This window comes from Ambystoma mexicanum, chromosome 9, assembly GCF_040938575.1.
Source record: "Ambystoma mexicanum isolate Mex_15411 chromosome 9, UKY_AmexF1_1, whole genome shotgun sequence".
Taxonomy (NCBI): Eukaryota; Metazoa; Chordata; class Amphibia; order Caudata; family Ambystomatidae; genus Ambystoma; species Ambystoma mexicanum.
In genome coordinates this window covers 837,187,879-837,213,077 of record NC_090931.1, presented here as the reverse complement: position 1 = coordinate 837,213,077, position 25,199 = coordinate 837,187,879, and the positions used below count along the sequence as shown (strand labels likewise).

The 25,199-nt window shown below is 46.0% G+C and overlaps 1 protein-coding gene across 1 annotated transcript in view; it reads right to left on the bottom strand.

Annotated features, from left to right (window-relative positions):
* RPE (ribulose-5-phosphate-3-epimerase) overlaps positions 1-23,964 on the bottom strand; it is a 382,550-nt gene extending 358,586 nt beyond the window's left edge. Inside the window, exon 1 of the mRNA XM_069615905.1 lies at positions 23,598-23,964. Within this exon, the coding sequence (XP_069472006.1) occupies positions 23,598-23,725 (128 nt within the window). The 5' untranslated portion in view covers positions 23,726-23,964. The remainder of the gene's footprint in view (positions 1-23,597) is intronic.
* Between the last annotated feature and the right edge of the window lie 1,235 nt (positions 23,965-25,199).

The window sequence follows — 25,199 nt, the reverse complement described above, 5'->3', positions numbered from 1 at the left end:
AAAGTCAATTGAGAATTTTAGTCAATCCTGGAAACTTTTAAGTTGCCATTTTGCAAAATGTAACAGTAATAATTTCCCCGCTCCCTAGAGCTGCTTCCTTCTCGACATACAAATAGTAAACTCAGCTCCTTAATTTCATAGGTTCCGCGGAGGCCTCAGACAATGTCCAGAACCCTTTTGTGGGGACACTTGAAAATCGATAGACCTCGCTTAGATTTGTAAACACAAAGCCCCAATATTCCATGAACTTGAACCTTTTAAAATCCCCTTGTATATTATAGGTTACCCACTCCATAGCCAAGATATCAACGAGCCAATCATGGCGTGCGGGGGCATAATTGTTCTTCCATTTCCGGACAATTGCAAGTAACGTGCCAGTACCAGGACCATGCATGCCTTAGTGTGTGTCCTTCCCTGTGGTGCGGTTTCTTTGCCCTCAAAGGCCCAGAAGACTCTTCTACATCCCCCATTGACTGGTCCACCCTCACCACTTCCTTCATTACTTTGTGCACTTGTCCCCAAAATGATCTCAAAGCCTGACATGACCACCAAATATGCGCCTAGTCCCCGCCTCCCGCACATCTTTGCCAGCAATCCGATGATGCCTCCGGGGTACAGAGACCCAAGTCTCTCTGGGGTATAATGCCATGGTGTGAGCTCTATACCACATCCCTCTTCATTGGATAGACCGAGTAAGTTTAGGAATGTTGCCCCACAAGAACTCCCATTCCTCCTGTGGTATTTGTCGGCCCAGAGTTTTTTCCCCACTTGCCCATGTACGTTCACTTCTCTCGCGTAGCCCCTTGAGTTATTAGCGTGTAAAATGTTGAGATGAGATGTGTGTCCCCTGAGTGAGATGTGATGCATTTCTCAAATGCAGCAAGTTGTCTGCCTGCTGCTAGTTTGTTGCGAGGGTGCACCACACCACCCAGTGCAGCAGCGGATAATAACTGAGCCGGTCTCCTTCCGCGAGGCCAAAGGTTTGCTTACACTGTTCGAATGGTTTGACTTCCTGGCATTGCATCATATCTTTGAATATTAAACAACCCGCTTCTTTCCAATTCCTAAAGGTTCCCGTGCCCATATCTGGTGTGAACTGGGGATTCACAAATAATGGTGTAAATCAGGTCATCCCACAATTCCCCCACCAGCGCAGTGACCTGTGACGGCCGCATTCTAGGGGGTTGGTACCCCTTGGTAAGCCATAATACCTCATCCAGGGGAGCCCCACCCACTGCTCTGTCCATGGAGACCCAAAGTTTACCCTCATCCCCCGAGAGCCCCTGTTTCAACACCCTCAACTGAGCCGCCTGATAATACTGTCTGAAGTGGGGGACGGCCAGTCTCCCCACCTCTACTCCTCAGGGCCTTAAGTGTCTGCCAGGCCACCCGCAGTCTTTTATTATTCTATATGAAAGCGCTTAAGAGCCGAATTAACGATTTGAAGAACTTCCTCGATAGGGGAACCGGCAAAACCTGGAAATAGTAAAGAAAATGTGGGAGAGTCACCATTCTGATTGATGCCATCCACCCTATCCACGATATATACAGCAGGCTCCATCGTCGCAAGTCTGCCTTAAAGGCGCTAAGAAAATGGGGATAATTTGCATCGTACAGAGTTATCATTGATTTTGTAATGTGAATAACTAAATATTTGATGTTCCCTTCTGCCCACTGAAACAGTGCGCCCCCCACAACTCCCCCATTGTTTCCCTTGGCATTATGAGGTTTAGTACCTCAAATTTATGTGTATTTATTTTTAGTCCAGACACTACCGTACCGGCACCCTTCATTATGGGAGCGCCATGGCCATAATGAGGCCGTGTATCTGTTAGTACCCATTCCGGTAAAGACCACTGCCAGAGTCCCCTCCTCCTATAGTTCATATTATTTATTAGTTACATAGGAACAGACATATCACTTATCGTAGCAGGGTATGCAAAAGTACAACACTTAGATGCATGTACATGCTGTTTCACAAGGTATGCGTGGACCTAACTTAGTTACAGTGGGAGGCAAGGTGGAAGGGGAGGATAGAGATAAGAGTGGTGAAGAGGGTGTGGAGAGGGGCTAAATGAACAGGATGGTTTTGAGAGTTTTGCGGAAGGAGAAGAGTGTGGGTTCAGCTTTTAGTGCATTGGGTAGGGCATTCCATAACTTGGGTGCCATGTGTTGGAAGCTGATGCCACCTGCGTTGGCACTTTTTATGGGTGGTACTCCAAGTTGATTGGCGTGATTACTTCTTTTGGGGCGTGTGGAGGGGTCTTGGTGATGGTATCATACAAGTAGGATGGGACAGTGTGATTGATGCATTTGCGTTACGGTAAGTATCTTGAAATTGATTCTTTCCTTAACTGGGAGCCAATGGGCGGCTCGCCTGGCTTCGGTGATGTGTTCCCTTTTAGGGATGGCGAGGGCTGTGCGAAGCGCGTTGTTTTGTACTACCTGCAGTCTGTGTAGGTTTTGGTTAGAGGTGCCTGCAAGGAGTGCATTACAGTAGTCTAGTTTAGCTCCTATCGTGGCCTGGACGATGGAGAGGCGGTTTTGAGTGGTCAGGAACGGTTTTATGGCATTCATGAGTTTGGTGGTGTGAGCAGATGCCGATGCAATGGCGCTGACATGACGTGTCATTGAGAGGGTTGAGTCTAGGTAGACTCCAAGGGTTTTTACTGGAAACAGATATGATGGAGTTGTCAATGGTGAAGTTATTATACTTTTGATCAAGTTTGGGTAGTATCTCTTTGGTGCCAAGGATGATGATCTCGGTTTTATCCCCATTTAGGCAGAGTCCATTGGTTGCCTTCCAGGTTTGGATGGAAGTGTATATTTCGAGGAGGGCTGCTGCATCCTGGTCGTAGGAACCAGTAAGAGGGAGTAGTACTTGCATATCATCAGCATAGTTTGTGTAGGCTATGCCGAGCGCATCCAGTTTATCGAAGAGAGGCTTTGTGAATAGGTTGTAAAGGGTGGGAGCGGTACATGACCCCTGGGGCACTCCGCAGTGGATGGTCGTAGGAGGTGCATTAGCTTGGTCAGAGTAGACAATCCATGAGGTGGCTTTTGTGGAGAGGTGGGCTGCATTGGATAGGTGCGAGGTCAGAATGTTGTGGTCAACCAGGTCAAACGCAGCTGAGAGATCCAGGAGTAGCAGAAGTGCTGGTTTGCCTGGGTCCATTATTTTGGCGATTTGGTTTTAAATCTAGGAGAGCGGTTTCTGTGCCATGGCCTTTGCGAAAACCTGTCTGTCTTTTTCCTAGGATGGCATTGGATTCAAGGTAGTGTTGGATTTTGGAGTGTGCAGCTTTGTCAAGGATTTTAAGAAGGTAGGGGACTGTGCTAATGGGTCAGTAGTTGTTGGGGCAGATAGGATCCAGGGATGGCTTTTTTAAAAGGGGACGTACCCAAGCTTCTTTTAGACTAGATGGTACGGAGCCTGTGGAGAAGGATGCATTAATAAATGCAGTGATGATGGGTGTTAGTGCTTCGGGGCATTGTTTGATGATGGCAGGGAGGCATCTGTCTCCTTTACATGTGGATGGTTTGATGTGTTGGAGGAAGTCTGTTACTTCCTTTTCAGAGACTTCTCTGAAGGAGAAGAGAGGAGTGTCAGGGTGAGGCGTGGAGGTGAGAGAGGTGTGCATGTTAAGATGTTTTGGGAGAGCTTCGCGCTGTGATTGAATTTTTATCTTGGAGTAGTTTGATTTTGTTGAGAAGGGCTGCCTGGATGTTGAAACACCCTACTTTGTCTTTGTTGATTTCGTCTGGGCTGGTGGAAGGGGTGATAAGTTCTTTAAAGATCGAAAAAATGTCTTTGGACTTTGAGTTTGCAGAGGAGATTCTGAGGTTTAAGGATTCGGCTTTGGCTTTGAAAATTGCTTTTTTGTAGATTAATGCAGTGTCTTTGAATTCTGATCGGGTGGAAGGGCTGGGGGTGGATTGCTAATGTGCTAGGGCTCGGTGTTTGTTAGCGCATAGGGTTGAGAGTTCATCCGTGAACCAGCCGTTGGTGTGCATGGATTTTTTCTACTTCTTGTTTTCAAGAGGGGCAATGGATTCGATGGCTTTAGTGAGGGTGCGTGAGTACATTTTTGCAAGAGAAGAGGGGTTCACAAATAGGGGTTTGAGTTCTGGAATGTCTAGATGGGGGAGGAGATTATCTTTAGTACTTTTTTTGAGCTTTGTACTTTAGCTGCAGGGGCGCAGGATAGTTTTTGGGGGGTGGGGGGTCTGGAGGGAATAGTGAATTGGATGCAGTGGTGATCTGTCCAAGGGAGAGGCGCTATATTTGGGATGGTAGATGAGCAGTTGTGGTCTGCAATCCAGTCAATGGTACGTCCTTTGTCGTGTGTTGGCTTAGTAACTCTGTGTGTGAACCCTAAGTCCGACAGCTCTTTGGCAAATGCGGCTGCGACTTTGTCCTTTGGATCAAGCAGGGCTAGGTTGATGTCTCCCAGTAGGATGGTTTTATTGGAACGTTTTAAGTTGTTGCCTAGGATGTGTAGGAGTTGTTTTTTGTAGTTGAGGGCTGTGCCAGGTGGTCTGTATGCGATCATAATATTTATGGTCTAGGATGGGTATAGTGTAAGTTTGGCATTGAGGAGGTCAGCATTGCTTTCCCATTGTTGGTTGTAAAGTCTGATGGCGAGTATCTCTTTAGCGACCTGAGCTACCCCACCGCCTTTGGATGATTTACGATCCGGTCTCAGGATAGTGTAGCCTTCGGGGAGGGCTAGCGAGATGGCTGGCCCCGAGGCTTCATGGAGCCATGTTTCCGTGACGGCCAGGAGGTTGAGGTCATGGTAAGTGATGAGGTCATTGATTTCGTGGGCGGGGAGGGAACAAGTGTTGATGAGGACACACTTGAGGGTCGGGCAGTGGGAGGGATTTTTGTGTGACTGGGCAGGGTGGGGGTTAGTGTTATGCTGTGATGGTGGGGCTGAGGTAGGTTTGAGCGGGAGGGTGTGAGCGATGCTCGGGGAGGAGAGCTGGGGTGGGAGCTGTGTGTTGTGAGTTGAGGGGGGATGTCGTAGGACTTGTGTCTGTTGAGGGTGGGAGTGTGGGGTGGGTATTCATGTGCGGGTGCTTAGACAGAGGTTTCTGTGGCTCGTGGTGATTGGTAAGCAGGGGTGAGGATTGAGCTCTGAACGTGCCCTAAGCCTAGTGAGTCTAGTTTGCAGAAGGGTATGACTCTCTGGCTTGGCCAGGTGGTTGCATGGCATGGGAGCCGATGATGAAGATGTGGTGGAAAGGTGTAATGGAAAGGAATGCGCATCAATGAGCGGTTGCAGCATGCTGGTGTTGAGCCAGTAAAAGGCTAGGATGAGAGATAGTGATAGAATACAGAGATGTATGGTGAGGGAGCTGTGTGTGGGTGTGCGTGATTGGGTGCGGACTGGTCTGCAGTCAGTGATGTGATACATTTGTGTAATAGGAATGCAGGCAGTGATTAGGCAGTATACAGTGTATAGGGTGCGGAGCATGAGCTGCATGGAACGTAGGTTAGGATGACTCTGGCAATATGGGCGCAGTACATGAATTGATAATCAATTGGTCAGGTAAATCTGAGCAGTAAGGATGCAGTACCTTAGCTAATAAGCAATTGGGTGCAGTACATGAATTATCAATTGAGTGCAATACATGAATTGATTAGCAATTGGGCACAGTGCATGAATTAATAACATGAATAATTAATAAGCAATTGGTCTTAGGTGTAGATCGTCATTAGAACATAATATGCAGTGCGGGCGTAAAGGTGCGCAAGCATACGGTGAGCACTTGAGGTAGTATGCGACACAGAGAAGGATGCGGGCAGTACAAAGCATGTGTTGTGCAGAGGGTAAGAGTCATGGCAGATATTGATTCCACTTGGTAGCGGTTTTAGGGCAGCTGTGGACCAGCTCTATGGTGCAGATACATAATGGAACGGATCCCTCTCTGAAAGTTCATTATGGGAAAGAACTGTGATGCGAGATCAGGTTTTCAGAGTAAATGATGGCAAGTGGATATGACTTTTGATAAGGCGGCCAAGTTACATCTAGGAGTTGTGGATGGATACTCACAGGTAAGGCGTGTTTGTTTCATGCCTATCGTCGCACCCAGGGGAGCATGATCGGATAGCGCAATCGTGGAATGGAAATTAGCCTATCCCACCCCCCTAGGCGCTTCCAAATAAGGCGAACACCATATGAAGGGATATAACACATAAGGGGGAGCAATCCGCAACTTGAGCCTATATATATATATATATATATATATATATATATATATATATATATATATATATATATATATATATATAAATAAAACAGCACTTAGAAGTAGGTGCAAGACACTAAAAAGAAAAAAAACAAAAAAAAAACCACAAAAACACAACACAGCCCTCAACTCCATTTTTGTATTAGGCCCAGAAAGGACAAGCTGCAGGCTCGCATTCCTCACGTTACTGGTGGGCAACGCCCCAGTTCTGCTCAACATGCTGGCTCTGCGTGAGCCCTGTTCCCACGAAGTACACTTCCCTCTCGTCCCTTTAGTGTTGCGAATATTTAGTATATTTCACTGGAATGCGCCCAGCAAGAGCGTGAGACAGCCCTAAGCTCCGCGCAGCCTCACCCCATTGCCTCAACCCCCACACCTTTGCATTCCTTGACATATATTCGGCCCCCAGGTTTTAACCCTCAGCAAATGGCCACAGGGGATCTAAGCATACGCCGCTATATTTCTTCTAAGCCCCAACACATATCCCATGTAACAAAAAGGTACAAAGGGGTATAAATTAAAGATCAAACCCCACTGTGGGGACCGCAAGTGCGGGAACTGCGGTATTAATGAAGCCCTGAATGTGTGGGTCAGCCTGACTGTATTTTATCCTCCTTCCTTGGCACCACTTCCCGTGCCGCCCAGGTGCCTGCCACAATGATGTTCAGACGTAGCACGATTAGCTCAGACAGAAACAATGTCTAATGTGTGACCCAACCTTCACTGCAAGGATGAGCCCAGCTGACCCACGTGGATCCTGATTGGCGGGAGAGAACTAACCGATTACCGCCTGGCATCCCCTATGGAGCAGGCTCATGTGTAGGGTGCATCCAATCAGTGGCACCCATTGTGTACCTTATGGATGATGTGTAATGGGTTCTTAAGCCCATGTTTAACTGTTTGAGTTAGAGTGCTCTCCAGCAGCAGAGTCCTTTGCTGATATTTTTATTGTGTACAATTAAACCTCGTTATCCTTGCATCGCTTTCTCTTGGCCCATTTCCCTAGCAGATTGTTTTTACTCTGGAGTAGGCGCATAGAGGTACTTGCCTTCATTTGGTGACCCTGTATGACGCGATTCCATAGCTCCCATACTTGCGGCGGTATCCAGGCGCCTCACCGGAAGGGCCGTGCCCACCTACAGTGACCAGTACTCCAAAAAACATGCACGAAGTGGTCTCGTGGGTGTCGTCTTTGCAGAACTCCCGCCTGCTCGTTGGAGCAGTGTGTGTCCCCAGGGAGAGGCCCAGGCCTGTTGTGGACTCCCCGCGAACTGAGGCTTTCGGAGGAACGTGAACACGTGAGTATAGCCTACAAGGAATAACAATGTTCGGGGAAGGGAAATAGAGCGGTATGAAAGAACTGAACACGCAGTGGATGAAAGTGAAATTGTGGTGTGATTTGTTGAGCAAAGAAGTTTATTTGTGGTTATATTTTATGCATTTCGTATTGGTTATAATGCGCTAAGGTAAAGAAAAGGAGTACGGGAGTCTAACAGTGCCCTGTCTCGACCAGTGCGGGAGATACACTAAGAGGAAAATTAGGAGCTTTGTATAATTAGAGAGCTCGGGAAAAGTAGTGGTTGTTGTTTTAGTTTATTATTTTAGTTTATTTTGTTGCTGTATCTTTTTATAAGTGCGTAGGAGGCCCAGAAGGGGCATGGATGGTGTGTGTGTGCATGCGTGAGTAAGAGGAGTGTAACAATAGTGAAAGCAGGTGCTCTAGGGGGGAAAGAAGTGAAACAATTTGTTTTATTGATTAGAGAGGTGCAGAGAGGGACTCTGGAGAAGAGCAGCAAATATCACTCACAGACATCATGGCTGCTATAGGCGACTCCAGGAAATCGGTGGAAACAAAAATTGATGGGTTTGCCTCGGAAGTGTCCTTCCTCCACAAGGATCTGCGTGAACTGTCCATGCAGGTGGGCAAAGCAGAGCAACGACTATCAGACAGGGAAGACGCACTTAAGATGGAAAGAAAATTGGCAGTAATGTCACAGAAGCTCTCTTCTCTAGAGAACCGTGCGGAAGACAGTGAGGGCAGATCCCGTTGTAACAACTTGCGCATGTTAGGACTGCCACCTTGCATGAAACCATTCCTGGAGTGCTGGCTGGCAAAACCGATTGCCCCGAAAAAACCCTCACATTTTTTCTCAATTGAGCGAGCTCATCGGATCCTGGCAGGTCGTCCAGTGCCGGTTGTCCCTCCACGCACTGTGGTTGTACGTCTTCTAAATTATAGAGACCGAGACACTCTCCTTCATATGGCAAGGGTGACGGGCCTGATCGCGTGCAATGGAAATCTAATTGTTTTTTTCCCCAGACTATACGAGGGAGGTACAATGGGCCAGACAGTCCTTTGATTCGGTCAAAGGGATGTTAATATGACTCAGCATCAAATATGCACTTTTCTTCCCTGCCACGCTTAAAGTTTATCAAAAGGCACAGTACACGTTTTTCACAATCCCAAGGAAGCCTCCGACTAGCTGGAGACACATGTCCTTTCAAAACAGAGTCCTGGAACAACCAAAGACCAGCCTACCCGAGAAGCAGACAGAGGACCATCCCCAAACTTGTTCGATACACAGGAGTCGCCTGCGGCTGGGCTGAGGGGGGGGGAGGGGGTAGGGGGTGAAAGCTGATTGGAAAGGAGGGATTAGACACTATCAGTGAAGTCACAGAGGAACGGTACATTAATAAAATGAGGTTCACTGCTGTGAGCTGTAATCCCAGGCAAGGGTGTAGTGAAGGCTCGGCTGGCTCTCGTAGGCAACACTGAATATGTTATTAAGAAAGGATTTCATGGGTTTGGGCGACAGGTGTTTCTGGTTGGGGGGTGCAGGGAGGGGGAATCTTGTTTATGTTGATGATTGTTAAAGGGGAGGGGAAGTAGTTTGTTTGTTCAACGATTGGAAGGCTGGGAGATGGGGATGAAGGGAAGCTGGGTTGAGGTTTCCCCGAAAATGTGCCTTGAAACAGGCCCCCCTGGGTTGGATTATTTGGTTGGTTTGCATGAATGGTGAGGGAGGATAGACCTGCAACAATTAATCTGGAATGTGAGTGGGCTGGGGTCCTGTATTAAAAGGCGGCTTCTGTTGCAGTTTCTCAATCGTCACTCCCCAGATGTTGTTCTCCTTACTAAGACTCATATGCTGGGACCAGAATGTCATTTTTTTAAGCGTACAAATTATCGTACTACGATACATGCTGGCTTCTCGAAAGGGGCGAGGGGGACCATGATACTGATACTCAAGCAGGTTCCCTTTCATCTTACAGAGTTGAGGCAGGACCCATGGGGATGCTATACACTTGTGACTGGGGAACTCTGGGAGGTGGTGTGCATCTATGCTCCCCCTCCCCCATCTCTGGACCTAGTGGATAAAATCCAGGCAGCTATATGCCGCAGACAGATGGAACCTGAGGGAAGATATCAATGCCGTTATGGATCCCACACTCGATCGCATGCATGCTTGGCCAAGGCTGGTGGGCAGCTCCACAAAGTTGGCTAGGTTTGCTACTGCAATGGGGCTGGTGGACGCCTGGAGAACGATGCACCAATCAGTGAGTGGCTTCTGTTTTCTGTCAGGAGCGCATGGCTCGCTATCTAGGTTAGATTACCTCTTCGTCCAAACAGGAGACATGCATAAGTTTAGGGCAGCGTCTTTCCTGGCCAGGGGTATCTCCGACCACTCCCCCTTGGTTGTGGAGCTGGATACTGTGAGGAGGAAAGCAAAGGGTGCCATGGCGTATGAACAGCTATTTTTTAAGCTTTCCCGGGTACCTGGACCGGTTGGTCTCCAAGACAAGTGAATATTTTGACATAAACACGGGTACAGTGCACAGCCCAGAGGTGCTATGGGAGGGCTACAAGATAGTCCTTCGGGGGCAGATAATCTCCCTAGTTGCAGCTCATAAAGCTGTCCATCAACAAGTGGTGAGGGCGGCAGAAGCACAAGAGAGGGCGGCAGAGGAGGCATACTTGGAATGGGGGACTCGGGTTCAGCGAGAGGAGCTTTTCAGGGCCCAGGAGGTACTTCGGAATACTACAGCGGACACGGCTAGGTATGCGCACTGACTTAAAAGGAGGCAGATCTATGAGTCTGGGGGTTGCGCTGGGAAAATGCTGTCCTGGCTGGAGCGGAGGGAAGACAGACACAGGCATGTGAGGGAAGTGATAGGCCTGGGTGGGAATCGGGTCATGGAGGGTGCTGAGAAAGGAGAGATGTTCGCCACATATTATGAAGAGCTATACCTCCCCAGGCAGACTGGGGTGGGGCGGTCAACTGAGGGCACCCGCTTCCTGGGAGAGGTGATGCCTAGAGAGACGCCCTGGAGGCAGACATCATGGTGGAAGAGGTGGCAGTGGACTTAATTCATCTTTAATCCAGGAAGGCTACCGGACCCAACAGATTCCCCGTCGAGGTCTGGAAAAACCTAGCTGAGACAATGCTCCTGCATCTACACAGGTTATTCACTCATGCTGGGGATATTGGCCTGTTGCATCCAAACCTTCGCAGAGCCCGCATTGTCGCAATCCGAATCGCTGGTAGGCCCCCGGACTCCTGTGCCTCCTACAGGCCTATCTCCCTCATTAATGGGGAGGCCAAGATTTTAGCGAAGGTATTGGCGGAGCGCCTCAAAGTTATTTCCTCTCTGGTCCACATGTACCAATGTGGCTTTATGCCTGTCCACAAGGATGATTATCCGTAGGTTATTTATGGCCATCACAGGTGCATACGCTGAAGGAACCATTGGGAAAAGCTTTTGATTCAGTGAAGTGGAGGTTCCTATGGGAAGTGATGGCTTGCATAGGTTTCGGAGGGAATTTCCTGAGGTGGGTGCAGCAGTTATAGTCGTCTCCGATGGCGGAGCTGTGGGTGTATGGGGGGTGGGGGTTCAATCTCCGGGCCTTTATCCCACAGAGAGGGACTAGACAGGGGTGCCCTCTGTCTCCCCTTCTATTCACACTGGCTATTGAGCCGTTGGCCATCCGCTTAGAACTGATCCGATTTGGTTAGGCTTCTGTTGGAGGCATGGTAGTGGGGGGGGGGGGGGTAGGGTCTCACTATATGCAGATGATCTTTTGATTTACATCAGCAGACCACAGGAAGTCGCAGCTGGGTTCACTGCACCCTGCAAGAATTTCATGGGGCAAGTGGTCTGCGGGTGAACTGGGATAAATCCATCCTTTTTCCCCTCCCGGGGGGGAAGAGACTGGTTCCCCCCAGAACTGTCCATATCAGACCTCACCGACTATGTGGGACACAATTTGCATCCCTTCACAGATCGGTTTGCAAATGATGTAATTCATTGGAAATCTCTCCCGCTGACGCTACGCTATTTAAGAGGTTAACTCTCCTGAGGTACTTGTATGTCCTGCAAAATACACCGGTACAGATACCTAAGATTGAATTCAACAAAGCGGACGCGACGATCCGAGAACTACTGTGGGTATGCGGGCAGCCCCGTATCGCACTAGCTACACTGCATCGCTCTGTGTGGGAGGGAGCTATTGGGCTCCCTAACCTGCAGGGATATTATTGGCCGGGACAACTGGCAGCTGTGAATGATTGGATGCACAGGGACCCGGTACTGCCGCATATCATGGTGGATAAGAGATGAATGGCTGGTCTGCCACTGGCTCAAATCCTTTATAGTTGTCAGAAGAAGCGATTCCTTCCGCCCGTGATTCAACATGTCCAGCAGGTATGGAGAACCTCCAACCGACATGTAGGGTGGGGGACAGGGCTACTATGGCACAGTCACTGTGGAATAACGCTCTTCTCCGGGAAGTACGAAAGGTTGGTAGACTGGAGGCTTGGGAGAGATGTGATATCTGGTGTCTGCGGGATGTACTGAGCGAGGGGGCACTGGTACCTTTCCAGACACATTTGGCTTACAGAAAACTGAGCGGTATCATTGTCTGCACATGCCCTGTTAGCCGAGTTTCAGTCACTACGGTAGATCCCAGCCTGCTCCCTGATAGAGGTCAACCTATTCCCAGAATGTACGGTTTCAAAGATTGACTCCACTCTGTACCAGGTCCTTATGGCGTTCACCGCAAAAGGATTTGGAAACCTCAAGATGCGGTGGGAACGTGATCTCGGCCCACTGGAGCCAGAAGCTTGGGTTGAGGTACTAATGTTCCCAAGGGAAATTGGCATCTCGGCCTGGATAAGGCTGATAAAACTTAAACTACTGCACAACTTAAAATACTGCAGAGTCTACTATTCCCTTCAGCCATGTTCAAGTGGGGTCGGGCGGATAATGCAGTCTGTCCTAGATGTGGGGCGCGGAGGGCACCTTCTTTCATATCATTTGGGAATGTCTGCTGGTGAGTCGCTTTTGGTGGAAATGTCTGGAGAGGGTGCATTCGGTTTCAGGATTGTGCATACCTAGGGACCCAAAACTGTTGCTTTTGGGGATGTGGGGAGAAACCGGATTTATACAATATGAGAAATTGTTTGTGTGGGGGGCACCTACTCGCCAGAGACTGTTGACAAGGGTTGCAAAAATCGACTGCTGTGAGGCCCTGGAAAGGAGAATGTACAATGCAAGGGGCTGTCCAGGGAAATGGGAAAAGATTTGGGCAAAGTGGGACGGCGGTCGATAGGGGCAGAGACTATGCATGTATAGATGACTAGAGGGGGATCACTTGGGCGTTTGTTTCTTTGTTTTCTCCTTTTCCTTTGATTGTATTTCTCCGTATGATTCTAATAAAAATTGAATGATATCCAAAATAAAATAAAAAGGTAAGAACTCTAGAGCCCCGGGTCTGGATGGATTATCCAACCATACTTTAAAAAGTGTCCCAGAGCTGTGAGCCAACATTTTATTTCACCTTTTCAAAAGTCTTATTGGCAAGAAACCTGTCCCATCTACTTGGAGGACACTCCATATAGTACCTGTATATAACAAAGGCGATATGGAACCCTAAAACAACTATTGACCAATAGCTTTGCTGGACGTTTTCAGCAAAATGTTCGCAACAATCTTATTGGGTGAAAAGAGCACGAGCACAACAGTTTCACATCCTTTATATAAACCAATGGTCTTCTTATCCATTTACTCAAAGACAGTCAGCTTTGAGGAAAAAAACAACACTCTGCATTGCCCTTGACGGGGTTAATCGGGCGCAACTGTAACTTACATTCCCGAACACAAGTCCAGATTCTTTAACAGAGCCTATCCAGACACACTGGCTCTTACGCCAAGGATGTGTTCTGGCCCCGGTCCTTTTCCATTTATACCTGGCAGATGCCTCCAGTAACCTTAACAAAGACATCCCTCCTTGTCTGGGTGCATTGCAAATAGAGCATCTTGCTTATGTAGATGACTACATTCTTTTTAACCAAACGCTGGTCGGACTGCCTCGTTCACTTAAACTTTTTGCTCCTTTTACGAAGAACTTGGACCTCTAATTAGATCCTTAAAAAACGAAAATACTGATCAATAACCCCAAAAGATACATCTCAAACACGTTTAAATGGAACTATAATAACGCTGAATTAGAGAAAGCGGTCTCGAGGGGATATCTTGGATTCCAAATTAAACAAAGGTATTGCCACTCACATGAGCTAAAATACATTCATGCCCTGAAATACGGGGCAGCATTTAATAAGCTTAAATTTCCATGAGACAGAGTTGAGGGAAAACTTGGTGCTGTGTTTTAAAGCTACCTCAAGGCGTACACATCGCCATAATTAGATCTGAATTGGCTCTCACTTCAAATCTGGCAATGGTCGACAGGAGAACTCTGACCATTTATGCCAAGATTTCAACACCCGTTACCAACTCTCTATATACAGATTTACCAATGCTGGCCAAAAGCGCCCGTGTGTACCTGAACACTTGTATTGAACATTGCTCCGATTTATTGGGGAAGGCAAATCAAAAAATTGATTCATTTCCAATCCCCTTGAGGTGAAGAAATAATTGTGGCAACAGGACTGGATTACTACCTTAGAAAAGAAAAAGGAATACAAGATGTTTTGTTTCGTTAATTGCGTTATGACGAAAGGAGAGTCAACCAGTTGCGTTGTTACCCAATATAATCGCCCAATGCTTACTGTAGATTCCGCTTTAGGAGGAGTAGGCTCAATCTACTTCGGACTATGGAACTAGTAGGGGTCAGAACTAAGTTAGACAATTTCTCTAGCCACTGTGGTTTTTGTAAAAATGGAGGAAAGGTGGAGTCGCTCGAGCACTTGTTTGTGGAGTGTATCAAATTGACACATTTTAGGATCTTTATCTTTGCAAATATGTCCATGTTCTTCTGAATCTTCCGACTCATGTTTTGGGGGAGACAATCCAATTTAAATGGACAATCTAAATCTCTAGTCGTTGCTGCTTCTCTATATATTCAAACTGTGTTGGAAATGAGTTATTAAACTTTGTTTATTCTTAAAGTTATTTTTATGAATCTAATGATTAGTATAAGTACAGGCCTAATTAGGGATTCACTTTACTTTAACTTCTTTTAATATTTCTTACTTTTTAATCTTTGTATGATAAGGATTTGGAGGGTGTGGATTACTGTCTGTTATGCTCGTTTAATCTATGGACTTTTTGTAATCATACTTGTTTTATTCATTCATGTTTTGTAAAGGTTTGAAATAAACCATACAAAGATAAACTAGGCGTGGTATCTATCCTATTCCTAAAATGGGCTTCGTTTGATTTCTAGATCAAGCTCTTGGAAAGATTTAGTTGTTAAATGTTTTTCTCCATTTCCTCAATCGTTTTCATTTTGGTCTCAGGGTGGCTCCATATGTTCTACAAATATTGATCATGTATATAGTGTTCTTAGTATATGGTTTTAATATGTTTGTCAAAATGACAACTTTTTTGATTATATTTACACCGGACGTCTGCTTCAAAGCACAGAGTGTGCACGTTAAGTGAGACTTCTGAACTACATTGTGTTCTATGCTCCATTATGTGCGAGTTGTAACCAGGGACATCATTTGGGGGTAGCCAAGGGTCGCCAACTACGACCCCCGAGGTCTCCCTTGCTACCCCTAAAAACAAGTTACAAAGAAAAAAGCTCCTGGGCTGTGGCTCCATGTGGCTCTTTGTTTCTTGAGTGATTGCCTTTCTCGTTCAGGCCTCTTCAAAAATCACAAGTATAACACTTGAACCTAAATAAGAAAGAATAGGAACAACAAATAGTCTTTCTGGAATTCTATACAAAAATTGCTAGACTCATTAAAGGTTTATTTTAGGCACACCTCAGGGGGTGAGTCACTGATTCAGTCTGATTTAGTCTGTTCTTAAACACCTCAAATTCACAATGTAGACCAAACCTATATGTATTTTGCTGTGTCCTCGGTCACTTGACAGATGAACTGGCCTGCTGTGTTACCAGTTTATTGGTATCCACTACAGAGTGTAATTTGTTTTCTGACTTTGAGAACATTCAGACATGTAATTGCTCATATTACTGTACCCGGTAAAATAGCTATAGCTGGTAAGATAGCTCACTGGGTTGAGCCCTCGCTACTGCGATATGTGTGTGATCTGCAGGTTTCAGGTTCGAATCCCGGCAACGAGAACTCAGCTTTTCTTTGAATCTCATTAGGTTAATCTTAGTCAAAGTACTAATCATACAAGATCTATAGTAGTTTTCTTTTTCAAACAAATTTATTGTCATTATCTCTGCTTCCAAAAGGTCAGGGTTTTCCCAACTCCCTTGGAAGCAGATCCATAACCCAGGTTCTGAGTGCCAACCAGTCCCAATTGGGACCTTTTGGACCCAGTCCTGGCGCCAGTGGCACCAGGCTCATAAATATGCCCAGTCCCAGCGCTGGAAGCGCCGGGCTCATAATGCTTGGGTGGACTTACCTGCAGCAGATCATGCTGCTTACTTGCCTGCCAGTTGAGCCTCTGATCCTCTTCTGTTTGGAACTACTTTTCCTGTTGGGTGGGGCAGGAGCCACTCCCTAGATTCAGAACACTGGAACTCTTCTGGAAAGCAGGAACTCTTTTCTTACCTAGGCGTGGCTGTGGAAGGAGACACCTAAGCACTACAGGAGGCTATTTAAACCACACCCGGTGGATGAATCTTGCTTTGCGTTATTCTGCATCCTCTGCAGCAGAACGCTCATCGTGTCTTCTGCATCTGATCCTGGGCCTAAGGAAAAAGGCTTACCATCCTGAATCCAGTCTTCAGCAACACCTATAAAGACAAGAAAGAACAGGTTAGCATTACGGTCTTCAGTGACAGCTCTTCACTTACCTGGTCCATCGGCTGTCACCAACGCCTCGGGCTGCATTCCGGCATCTGAAAGACAAAGGCTTACCTACTCTTCGTGCGCTCCAGAGGTCTTCACACTGCATTCCGGCATCTGAAAGACAAAAGCTTACCAACTCTTCGCACGCTCCGGAGGCCTTCGGCGCTGCATCCCGCATCTGAAAGACAAAACAAGGTGCGTTTAAAGACATTGGGGAACTTTAATACTCACGTGCCATTACTCCTTTCCACATCTAACCCAGTGGGTATTCCGGCACCCTGCAGCCGCTCCGAACTTGTACCTGCAAAATAAAAAGACAGTTAGAGCGCATCGTGAAGCAGGCAACAAGCGCTTACTTACGTGCTTCCAGGCGCTTCTATTCATCACACGGGCTCCATCTTCAACTCACTTCAGCCCGTCATCCGCCATCGCCGGAACCCTGCAAAACAAGAAACATCATTACTAAAGACTTTAAAGACATTAGAATTACTCGAAACTTACCGTTCGTGCAGTAAACGACGGACAGCAGTCCTCTGAAGTCAAGAGGCCTGCTCCCCTTATCCAGTGAAGAAACTGGTTACAGCACCCTGCCCCGAGGCAGATGGAGAGCACGGCGTTCACTTACCTAAGGTGAGAGCGTTAACCTTTGGGGTTCTACAGGAGAAGAGAAAGGGAAGAAGAGAGAGACATTCAATAACCCAGTTCCTTAATCCCATATTTTCTATCTGCAGACATCTTACCCTTCAAGTCAGACATACAGTGCACAGAGGTCCAGCCCAAAGAGCCAGCCGTGTGTTACACATCACCTTTGCAGATACGGTATACGCCCAGTCAAGACCGGCGCCTCTACGGGAATCAGGTGAGCGTTACATTTATTTTTCATATGGCCCAGCGAGTTCGAGAACATTTCTCTTCTTCAGGGGCAAGTATGTACATTCACAATATTTCTAGAAAAATTAAAGATATATCATTATTAAATTACAAATTAACTATAAATTCATTTCACAGTTTTACAGCAAAAGTACCGTTGCAAACACATTGGTTATTAGGGGATTCCCATCCTTATTTGCAGTATTTACATACTATGCAAAATATACTTCCAACACTATTTATATTTCATGACCATTACTCTGAGGTCAATTGTGGTCCACCTTGCCTAAATCCTCATTTGTTCTAATAGATCTCTTAGCTAATATGCATTCTGTCTGCATATCCAACGAAGAACTAATGGTATTCAACTTATGAGTACCTAGTGAAAGAACTGGTTTAGCTTATTGTTTATTGTTTGATTGCCTTGCATCTACCTTTTGCAGCTTATTGTTCCCTATATGTATACACTTTGCCCAACAGCGCAACAGTCACTGTGCCCTGCATCTGCCTTCTGCAGCTTATTGCTCCCTATATGTATACACTTTGCTCAATAGCGCGGCAGTCACTGTGCTCTGCATCTGCCTTCTGCAGCTTATTGCTCCCTATATGTATACACTTTGCCCAATAGTGCGGCAGTCACTGTGACCTGCATCTGCCTTCTGCATCTTATTGTGCCTTACATGTATACCCTTTGCCCAATAGTCATGTTAGTAAAAAACCCTTACCCATCCTATTACTCATCTCAATCAGTACAGCCTTACTAGACACTATGACACCTATCAATAACCTTAGTACCCTTTGCAGAATGAAAAAATACATAACCATGCAGCCGACCCACTTGGCACCCCTCCATCTAGCAAATGGAGCCTGTCCCTCAGGATGTCCACTTCATTACCACACCATGACACTATAGCACCTACAACATCCATGCCGCCCGGGCCACCTGCCCCATCTCCCGCCCCCACTATCAGGGGTTCCATCTGCACCAATAGCACTTGCAGTCTCCCCCAACTGACTCAGACACATGTTTCACGACCTGTACCCAACAATCCCTGCACTATCACACTTAGAAACCTCAGACTTGGCTCCAGATTCCTGCAAACTCGGTCACCACCACCATCATCTAGATCTATGGCGCATACTAAACTCATCCGCAATAAGATCAAAGTATCCAAAGCACCTGGCGCCTTACCTATCTCCGATACCACCAACCCCAACGAGTCCTCAGCACCCTCCAGTAACCCGAAAATCCTTCCGCCCATCAAGGGAGCCCTCATAAATGCCAGGTCCTTATTGGCAAACGCCCTGGACATTGCTGATCTCATTACATCCATCGACCTAGACCTATTAGCGTTAACCGAGACCTGGCTTCACGCTGCCGCTGGTCCCTCTCTCGCCTTATCCCAGACAACTATTCTATTACCGGACTAGACAGAGAATCCACCAAAGGAGGAGGAGTGGCCGTTATCTGGATTGCAGACCTGAAGAGACCTGAATTGCCAGACCTCGATACTCACCAACACACCTTGTGCATGGTCTGACCATCATATTATCTTATTCAATCTCCAGGCCAGCACACCTCCAAACCTTACCAAAACCCTGGCTCCACCCACTCATTCCAGAAATATAAAAAAATATCACACTGGAGAAAGTACTTCCCCTAAAACCCATCCTGAACTTCACTAATACTGCCACCGACCCATAGTCTCTAGTGGAATTATACAACTCCTTCAAATACGCCATAGACACCATAGCACAACTGAAGATGTGCAAAGCCAAACCTCTGGCTCATCTTAACTCGTTTTTCACCCCCAACCTTAAATCCCTACGGAATACTAAAAGACGCGCAGAAACTGCCTGGAAAAGCCATCCCACTACTTTTAACAAAGACGCTTTCCAACAAATCTCTAACGAATACAAATTAGCCATCCTCCAAGCTAAAAGGGAGACATATAAAAAAAGAATCTATAACGCTAAATCCAGCTCTAGGGAACTCTTCACCATTCTTAGAGAGCTTGAATCTCCTGCCCCACCCATTGAAACCTGCGCTTAAGGCAAATCATGGTGCACTGAAATTCAAAATACCCTCATCAACAAAATATTGCTGCTCTAAACGAAAATAGAAACTAAAAAACGGAATATCTCCCCAGAAACCCTAACAAAATCCAGCCTGCCGAGGCTGCGCCCTGCAACCAATTCAAATTCACACCACTCTCGATCGTAGAGGTTGAAAAGCTAATTAACAGTCTCAAGCCTTCCAGATGCAAAGGAGACATCTGCCGACCTAATATCATTCAAGAAGCAGCTAGAGAGCTGGCCCCGTTTAGAACTTCCTTCATAAATAACTCCTTCAGGACTTGCGCTATACCAACTAATCTCAAGGATGCCTGGGTATTTCCTATACTGAAAAAACAAAACCTCGACCAAAACATACCCATCAACTACCGCCCCATCACAACAGTACATTTCTTGCTAAAAAATCTTGACCGGGCTGCATATCTCCAGATCCAGGCTCACTTAGAAAGTCACAACTTGCTGGGCCTACGACAATCAGGGTTCAGGCCCAGACATGGGACAGAAACTCCCCTTATAGACCTTAAGACACAAATGGATGAACAAATCGATAAAAGCAACCTGTTACTATTAGACTTATTGGCCACTTTCGACCTGGTCAACCCACTCTGTACTCACCTGTCAATTACTGCCCACTTCTCCCATAATGCCATCTCCTGGATCCAATCATTTCTGAATCAAAGGACAATGAGGGTCTTTACACCTAATACGTCTACAGATCCAGCTGAGGTGACGTGTGGAGTTCCTCAAGGTTCATGTCTTTCTCCAACACTTTATAATATATTTACTAAGCCCGTATGCGATGACCTTGACTATTTGGGTGTCACCTACACTAACTACGCAGATGACACCCAAATACTCATTCCCATCAATGGAAACTATGACCTAGACTCTAAACTGTTGAATAAAATCTATCTTGTCATCCGGGCATGGATGGCCACACATGTCCTCTGCCCCAATGATGACAAGACGGAACTACTCTCCTCATTGGCTCCCAAACCAAACTCAATAAACTGAATAATAACTTCAAAGCCTTCAACATTGACGGTAATATCATACAGGTCTCCAAAGAAGTTAAAACAGTGGGATTCTATCTGGACTCCTCCTTAACATTGAACAGACAGGTCAGCGCAACTGCATCAGCCGCTGCTTACACGTGTAAATTAATAAACTCATGCAGACTGTTTCCGACATCGGCCAAATGCCTGACTCTGGCCAGAGCTTTCATCCTCACTAAACTTGATTATTGCAACGCACTTCATCGTGGAACTTCCAAAAATAACCTGACTAAACTGCAAACACTTCAAAACAACGCCCTGAGATTGGCCCTCAACATTCCCAAATCGCACCAAATCTCAGCCACCAGGCGTAACCTCCAATGCTTGCCCATCAAGAGTAGAATTTCCGGCAAAATACTAGGCCTCACACATAAATGTCTGGCTAACCTAGCACTCAAATATCTGACATGTAAAATCTCAAAAAACCTATCTGCCTGCCCCACCAGAGCGACCTACAAGTCCCAAGATTTAACCTCCAGAAATTGGGGGGCAGCAGCTTTCCTGTACTAGCCCCTAAACTTTGGAACTCTTTACCTGTGCACCTTAGGGACATACCCTCCTTCTGCTTCAGAGAAAAGATAAAAAACTGTCTCCTTACTTAAGAACAGTCATAAAGAACAGCTAAAGTGGCCACCTCCAATCGTACCTTTACACACCCACACCTGTGACCTACATGATATCCTTGTACCTATTTGATGTTCCCACATTGGATTGTACCACTATCTACATATGTGTAAATTGATCTGTACCACTTTACCATGTATATATTGTATATTTCACCACTGTTACTAATTTGCAATGCCTGTAATGTTATCAATGGTTTTGAAAGTTTTTGTAACCTTATATGCCTAGATACCTGAGGGTTGGGTGCGCTTTATAAATGAATAAACTAAACTAAACATAATGTTGCAGGGAAAAGTCATTGGTGACCTTATATATGGTGACATTATGTATGGGGACGGGTTGTGGCGATGTCCCCTGCTCCGCTTGTAAAACAAAAAAAAGAAATTCAGGGGTTGCAGGGGTGTCCCCCGCATGTTTAATGTAATAATGTCTCTGCAAAAAACAGTGACTTTTTTGTCAGGAAACATTTTTGTGGGGATATTATTAAATGGAACCAAATACGCAAAGTAGTGATCAATTGTTCCATTAAGTCTGTAGATCTACTGCAATACCAAACACTAGTTAGCTTGTAAAGCTCGCTTTGCTTTACGATTGTATTATATATTACCACCTGCAGGAGACAGCTGGCTAAACTGTTTCAGAGACTTTTTTTAATCATATATATGTATTTGTGTCCATTAATGCAGCTAATCTTTTACATTTTACAGACATTCATCTATGGCTCGCAAAGTTGTTTCGCCCACTCAATGGAGTAGATTTTATGAAGGGCGAGTAGCATTTACAAAAATGTGAAACCTTTATTTAACATCTACTTTGGTTGCAGTAAATGTCAAATAAAAATTTGACTCTGCATAGCAGCATTGTGCCAAACATAAAGTGGGTTTGTAGTGACATGCACCATTTTACAGAAATTGCATTCTAAATGATTATAAATCTGTTGTCCTCTGTTGCTGTGGGTCGAGTGCATTTCTGTTAGGTTAAATAGGTAAACTAATTTACCCGACCTGCAGGCCTAGCTGAAGTTTAAAGAATTTGCAAGGCCTGACTGACTCCTCTCACAAATGTCTCATTTCGGCGGTAAGCAAAACTGCTGAATTGTTGCTCATTTCATGTCGTGGGTACAAATAACATCTGGTGGCATTAACAATGTTAGTACAAAATTGCTAATCAAATGGGTCTGTTTGCTAATCAAAAACATTTTAATTAGCAAACTCTGCTAATCCATTTTTGAAGACTAATTTATGCCTTGACATCCCAGGGGGAAGACGGGGCGATTAAGCAAAACACCTCCTTCCGCAAGCTGTTCCAAGAGGACTCTGACGGAGGATCCCACATGGCGGAAGAAGATGTACCCAGAGTAGAATAGACAAAGGATCTCCCACCAAGACCATCTGAAGGAGAGACCCACGAATCATCTGCCGCCCGCAGCATGCAAATCGGAGGCCCTCCGCCTCATTAAAACAGACCTAGGCCACGAACCTCCCTGATAAGCAAAGGGGGGGGTGTTACAGAGGAGAAGAGTGCAGCCCCTTTGAGAAGGGGGGACTGCAATAGGGAAAGGGAAGCAAGGGGAGTGGACAAGGGAGGGACAAGTTAGTTAATGTAAGTTGAATAAAGGGGTTAGACGTACGGAACCGTTGTCCGCGTTTTATATTAACGTATGCGTGTTTGGGACACAACACAGCGGACTATCATTTTCTTTGCATTGCTGGTTTAAACTTATGGCAAAATACTTGTTAAACATATGTAAGACCCAATACTTTTGAACGTTTTTATGCCATTTTTTCAACCACAGAAAGGTTCTACCTTTGTTCGATAAGAGACCTTTTCTTGTCTGAACTATTGCAAAATTGCATAATGCAATGTTTTTAAAAACAAACAACTTGGAAAAATATATCCTTACTTAAAGCACAACATATGCCTAATTAAATCAATTAAACTTCTTGGTCCTTATTGGTTTGTGCAATCACCTCCCTTCTCTCAAATATGGGATGTCGGTCGGCCCTAAAACAGATTTTATCCCATTGTTTTCTTCTTAATCCTTTTTGGTGTACACCCTGACTACGACTCCATAGTCCTACTTTTATGGCGCTGGCAACATGTTTTCATTTTGAATACAAAATGTTTCAAAGATGTTTATTTGGAGAGGCTGGGGCTTGCTGAAGGAAGCACGGTTCCATCCATGCGGGTCGTGAACATCAACACCAATATACAAAAGGTAGAGAGGATCGGTGTGGGACTAAGTCCATCATGTGCAGCATCCACCAAACGGTTCCGCATTCCGATCGGTTGTAACACTACTTGGACTAAATTCACCTTCCGTATGTCACGTGCCGAAAGACTTTCATACATTTACGTCTAACCATCGGCCACCCCAATAACTGCGAGGAAGGATTCACAGCACAAGTAACCTTGTGTAAAAGCAATGCAGGGAGTTCTCAACCTTCCAGGTAGTTTATAAATGTGACAGGGGCGGGGTTCTTCTTACCCGTCCATGACGTCTAGGTGTAGGTAGTCCGCTCCGCTCTCCATCATACGCTCACATTCGGAAGCTAGACGCGATAAATCGCTGCCAAGGATGGAGGGCCCGATCCGGCAAGCTGAAGCTGAAGCCATAGTACTATGTAGACTGTGAAAGAGGCCGGTGCCAGGGGCAGAGTGAGCGCAGAAGGAGCGTGGTTGGATCGGAGCTTGGCACAGGGGGCAGGGCAGAGTGAGCGCAGGAAGCAGCAGGAGCGTGGTTGGATTGGAGCTTGGCACCCGCCCCCTGTCAATGTACTACCGCCATCTTCGAAAGGAGTAAACCGTCGCAAACCGATTGCTGCACCGCGCGGATAAGGAACGTTTAAGCAGCTTTAATTTATAAAGTGAATTTTGGACATTTTAGATTTAGATTTTTGCTAAAAACCATATTTGGAAACCCTACTAATAACTATTTGTAAAGTGTACTTAAATTACTGATTGAGCCAATTGGAATGTCTGTAACAAAAATGTACATTTCCAAGCAAACATGGCGAATGGCGTATGCTTTAAACGCGTGTCTTGGTCTTGTGGCTCCGTTTAGCAGCACAATTAAAACATGGCGTTTTAGTTTCTCACTTAAAGTAAACCAACATTATAGTCGATTGCCTGTGGCTACAGCAGCTGTATCTGCCCCACAACATTTATGATGATCTCTCAAGTTTGCTGGACCATGCGAGATAAGTCTCCCAGTCGTGGCTTTGGGAATTGTAGTTTTTTTCTTTTCACTTGAAATAAAGGAAAACTACCAGTCCCAGAATTCAAAGCAAAAAACAGGCCTGGATTAAGGTGGGGTATTTTACATAATGATTTTGCAGGACACTTTAGATGTGGTAACAGGGCAGTTTCTAGTCCATTTGATGCCCAGGGCGAAACACTAGGAATACGCCCCCCAAACCCCACCCCGCGTGCCACTCCCACCGCACCCCGCACGCTTTCCCAAATGACACAGTTAAGGCAATCCTACCCAAAGTCAATAAATCACTGCTAAAAAAAGGAAATCGGTTTTATTACACATAGCTCTCAACCATTTGTGTTGCAAAGTCGGGTGAAACCACCCTATTTCGTTTTTGGCGGGTGAGACGCCCATTGGAATGCATGGGCGTGCAGGAGGCTTGGCGGGTGAGTCTGCCCTTTAAAAGGCGGGTGACACCCGCCAAAAGCGTGTGAGTTGAGAGCTATGATTAATCATGATTCAGGAACTTTGCAGTTACTCCTCGGACAAAGCAGAGTACACAAATAGTACATACTGCTTTTAAAGTTTAAAAAAAAAAAATGTAAACAATTTTTATTATTCTTCGTTTACAAACATCACAGCACACCCGACAATGAAGATTTTAAATGTCCAGACATCGTATGCTTTAACATGTGTTTAACACTGCCATCCCTTTCCCGCCCCCCTTTAACTCGAGCTTACTCCGTTGCACCTTCAATTTTATTCCTCCAGGGGCACCCCTCCCTCTGTGCTCCCAGAGGTGTCATGTTCGCTTGAACTGGCCCGGATGGGCTCAGTTAATGTGGCCACTAGCTGTCTCAAGGCCATCAGGGTTTCCACTTCGTATTCCTCCCC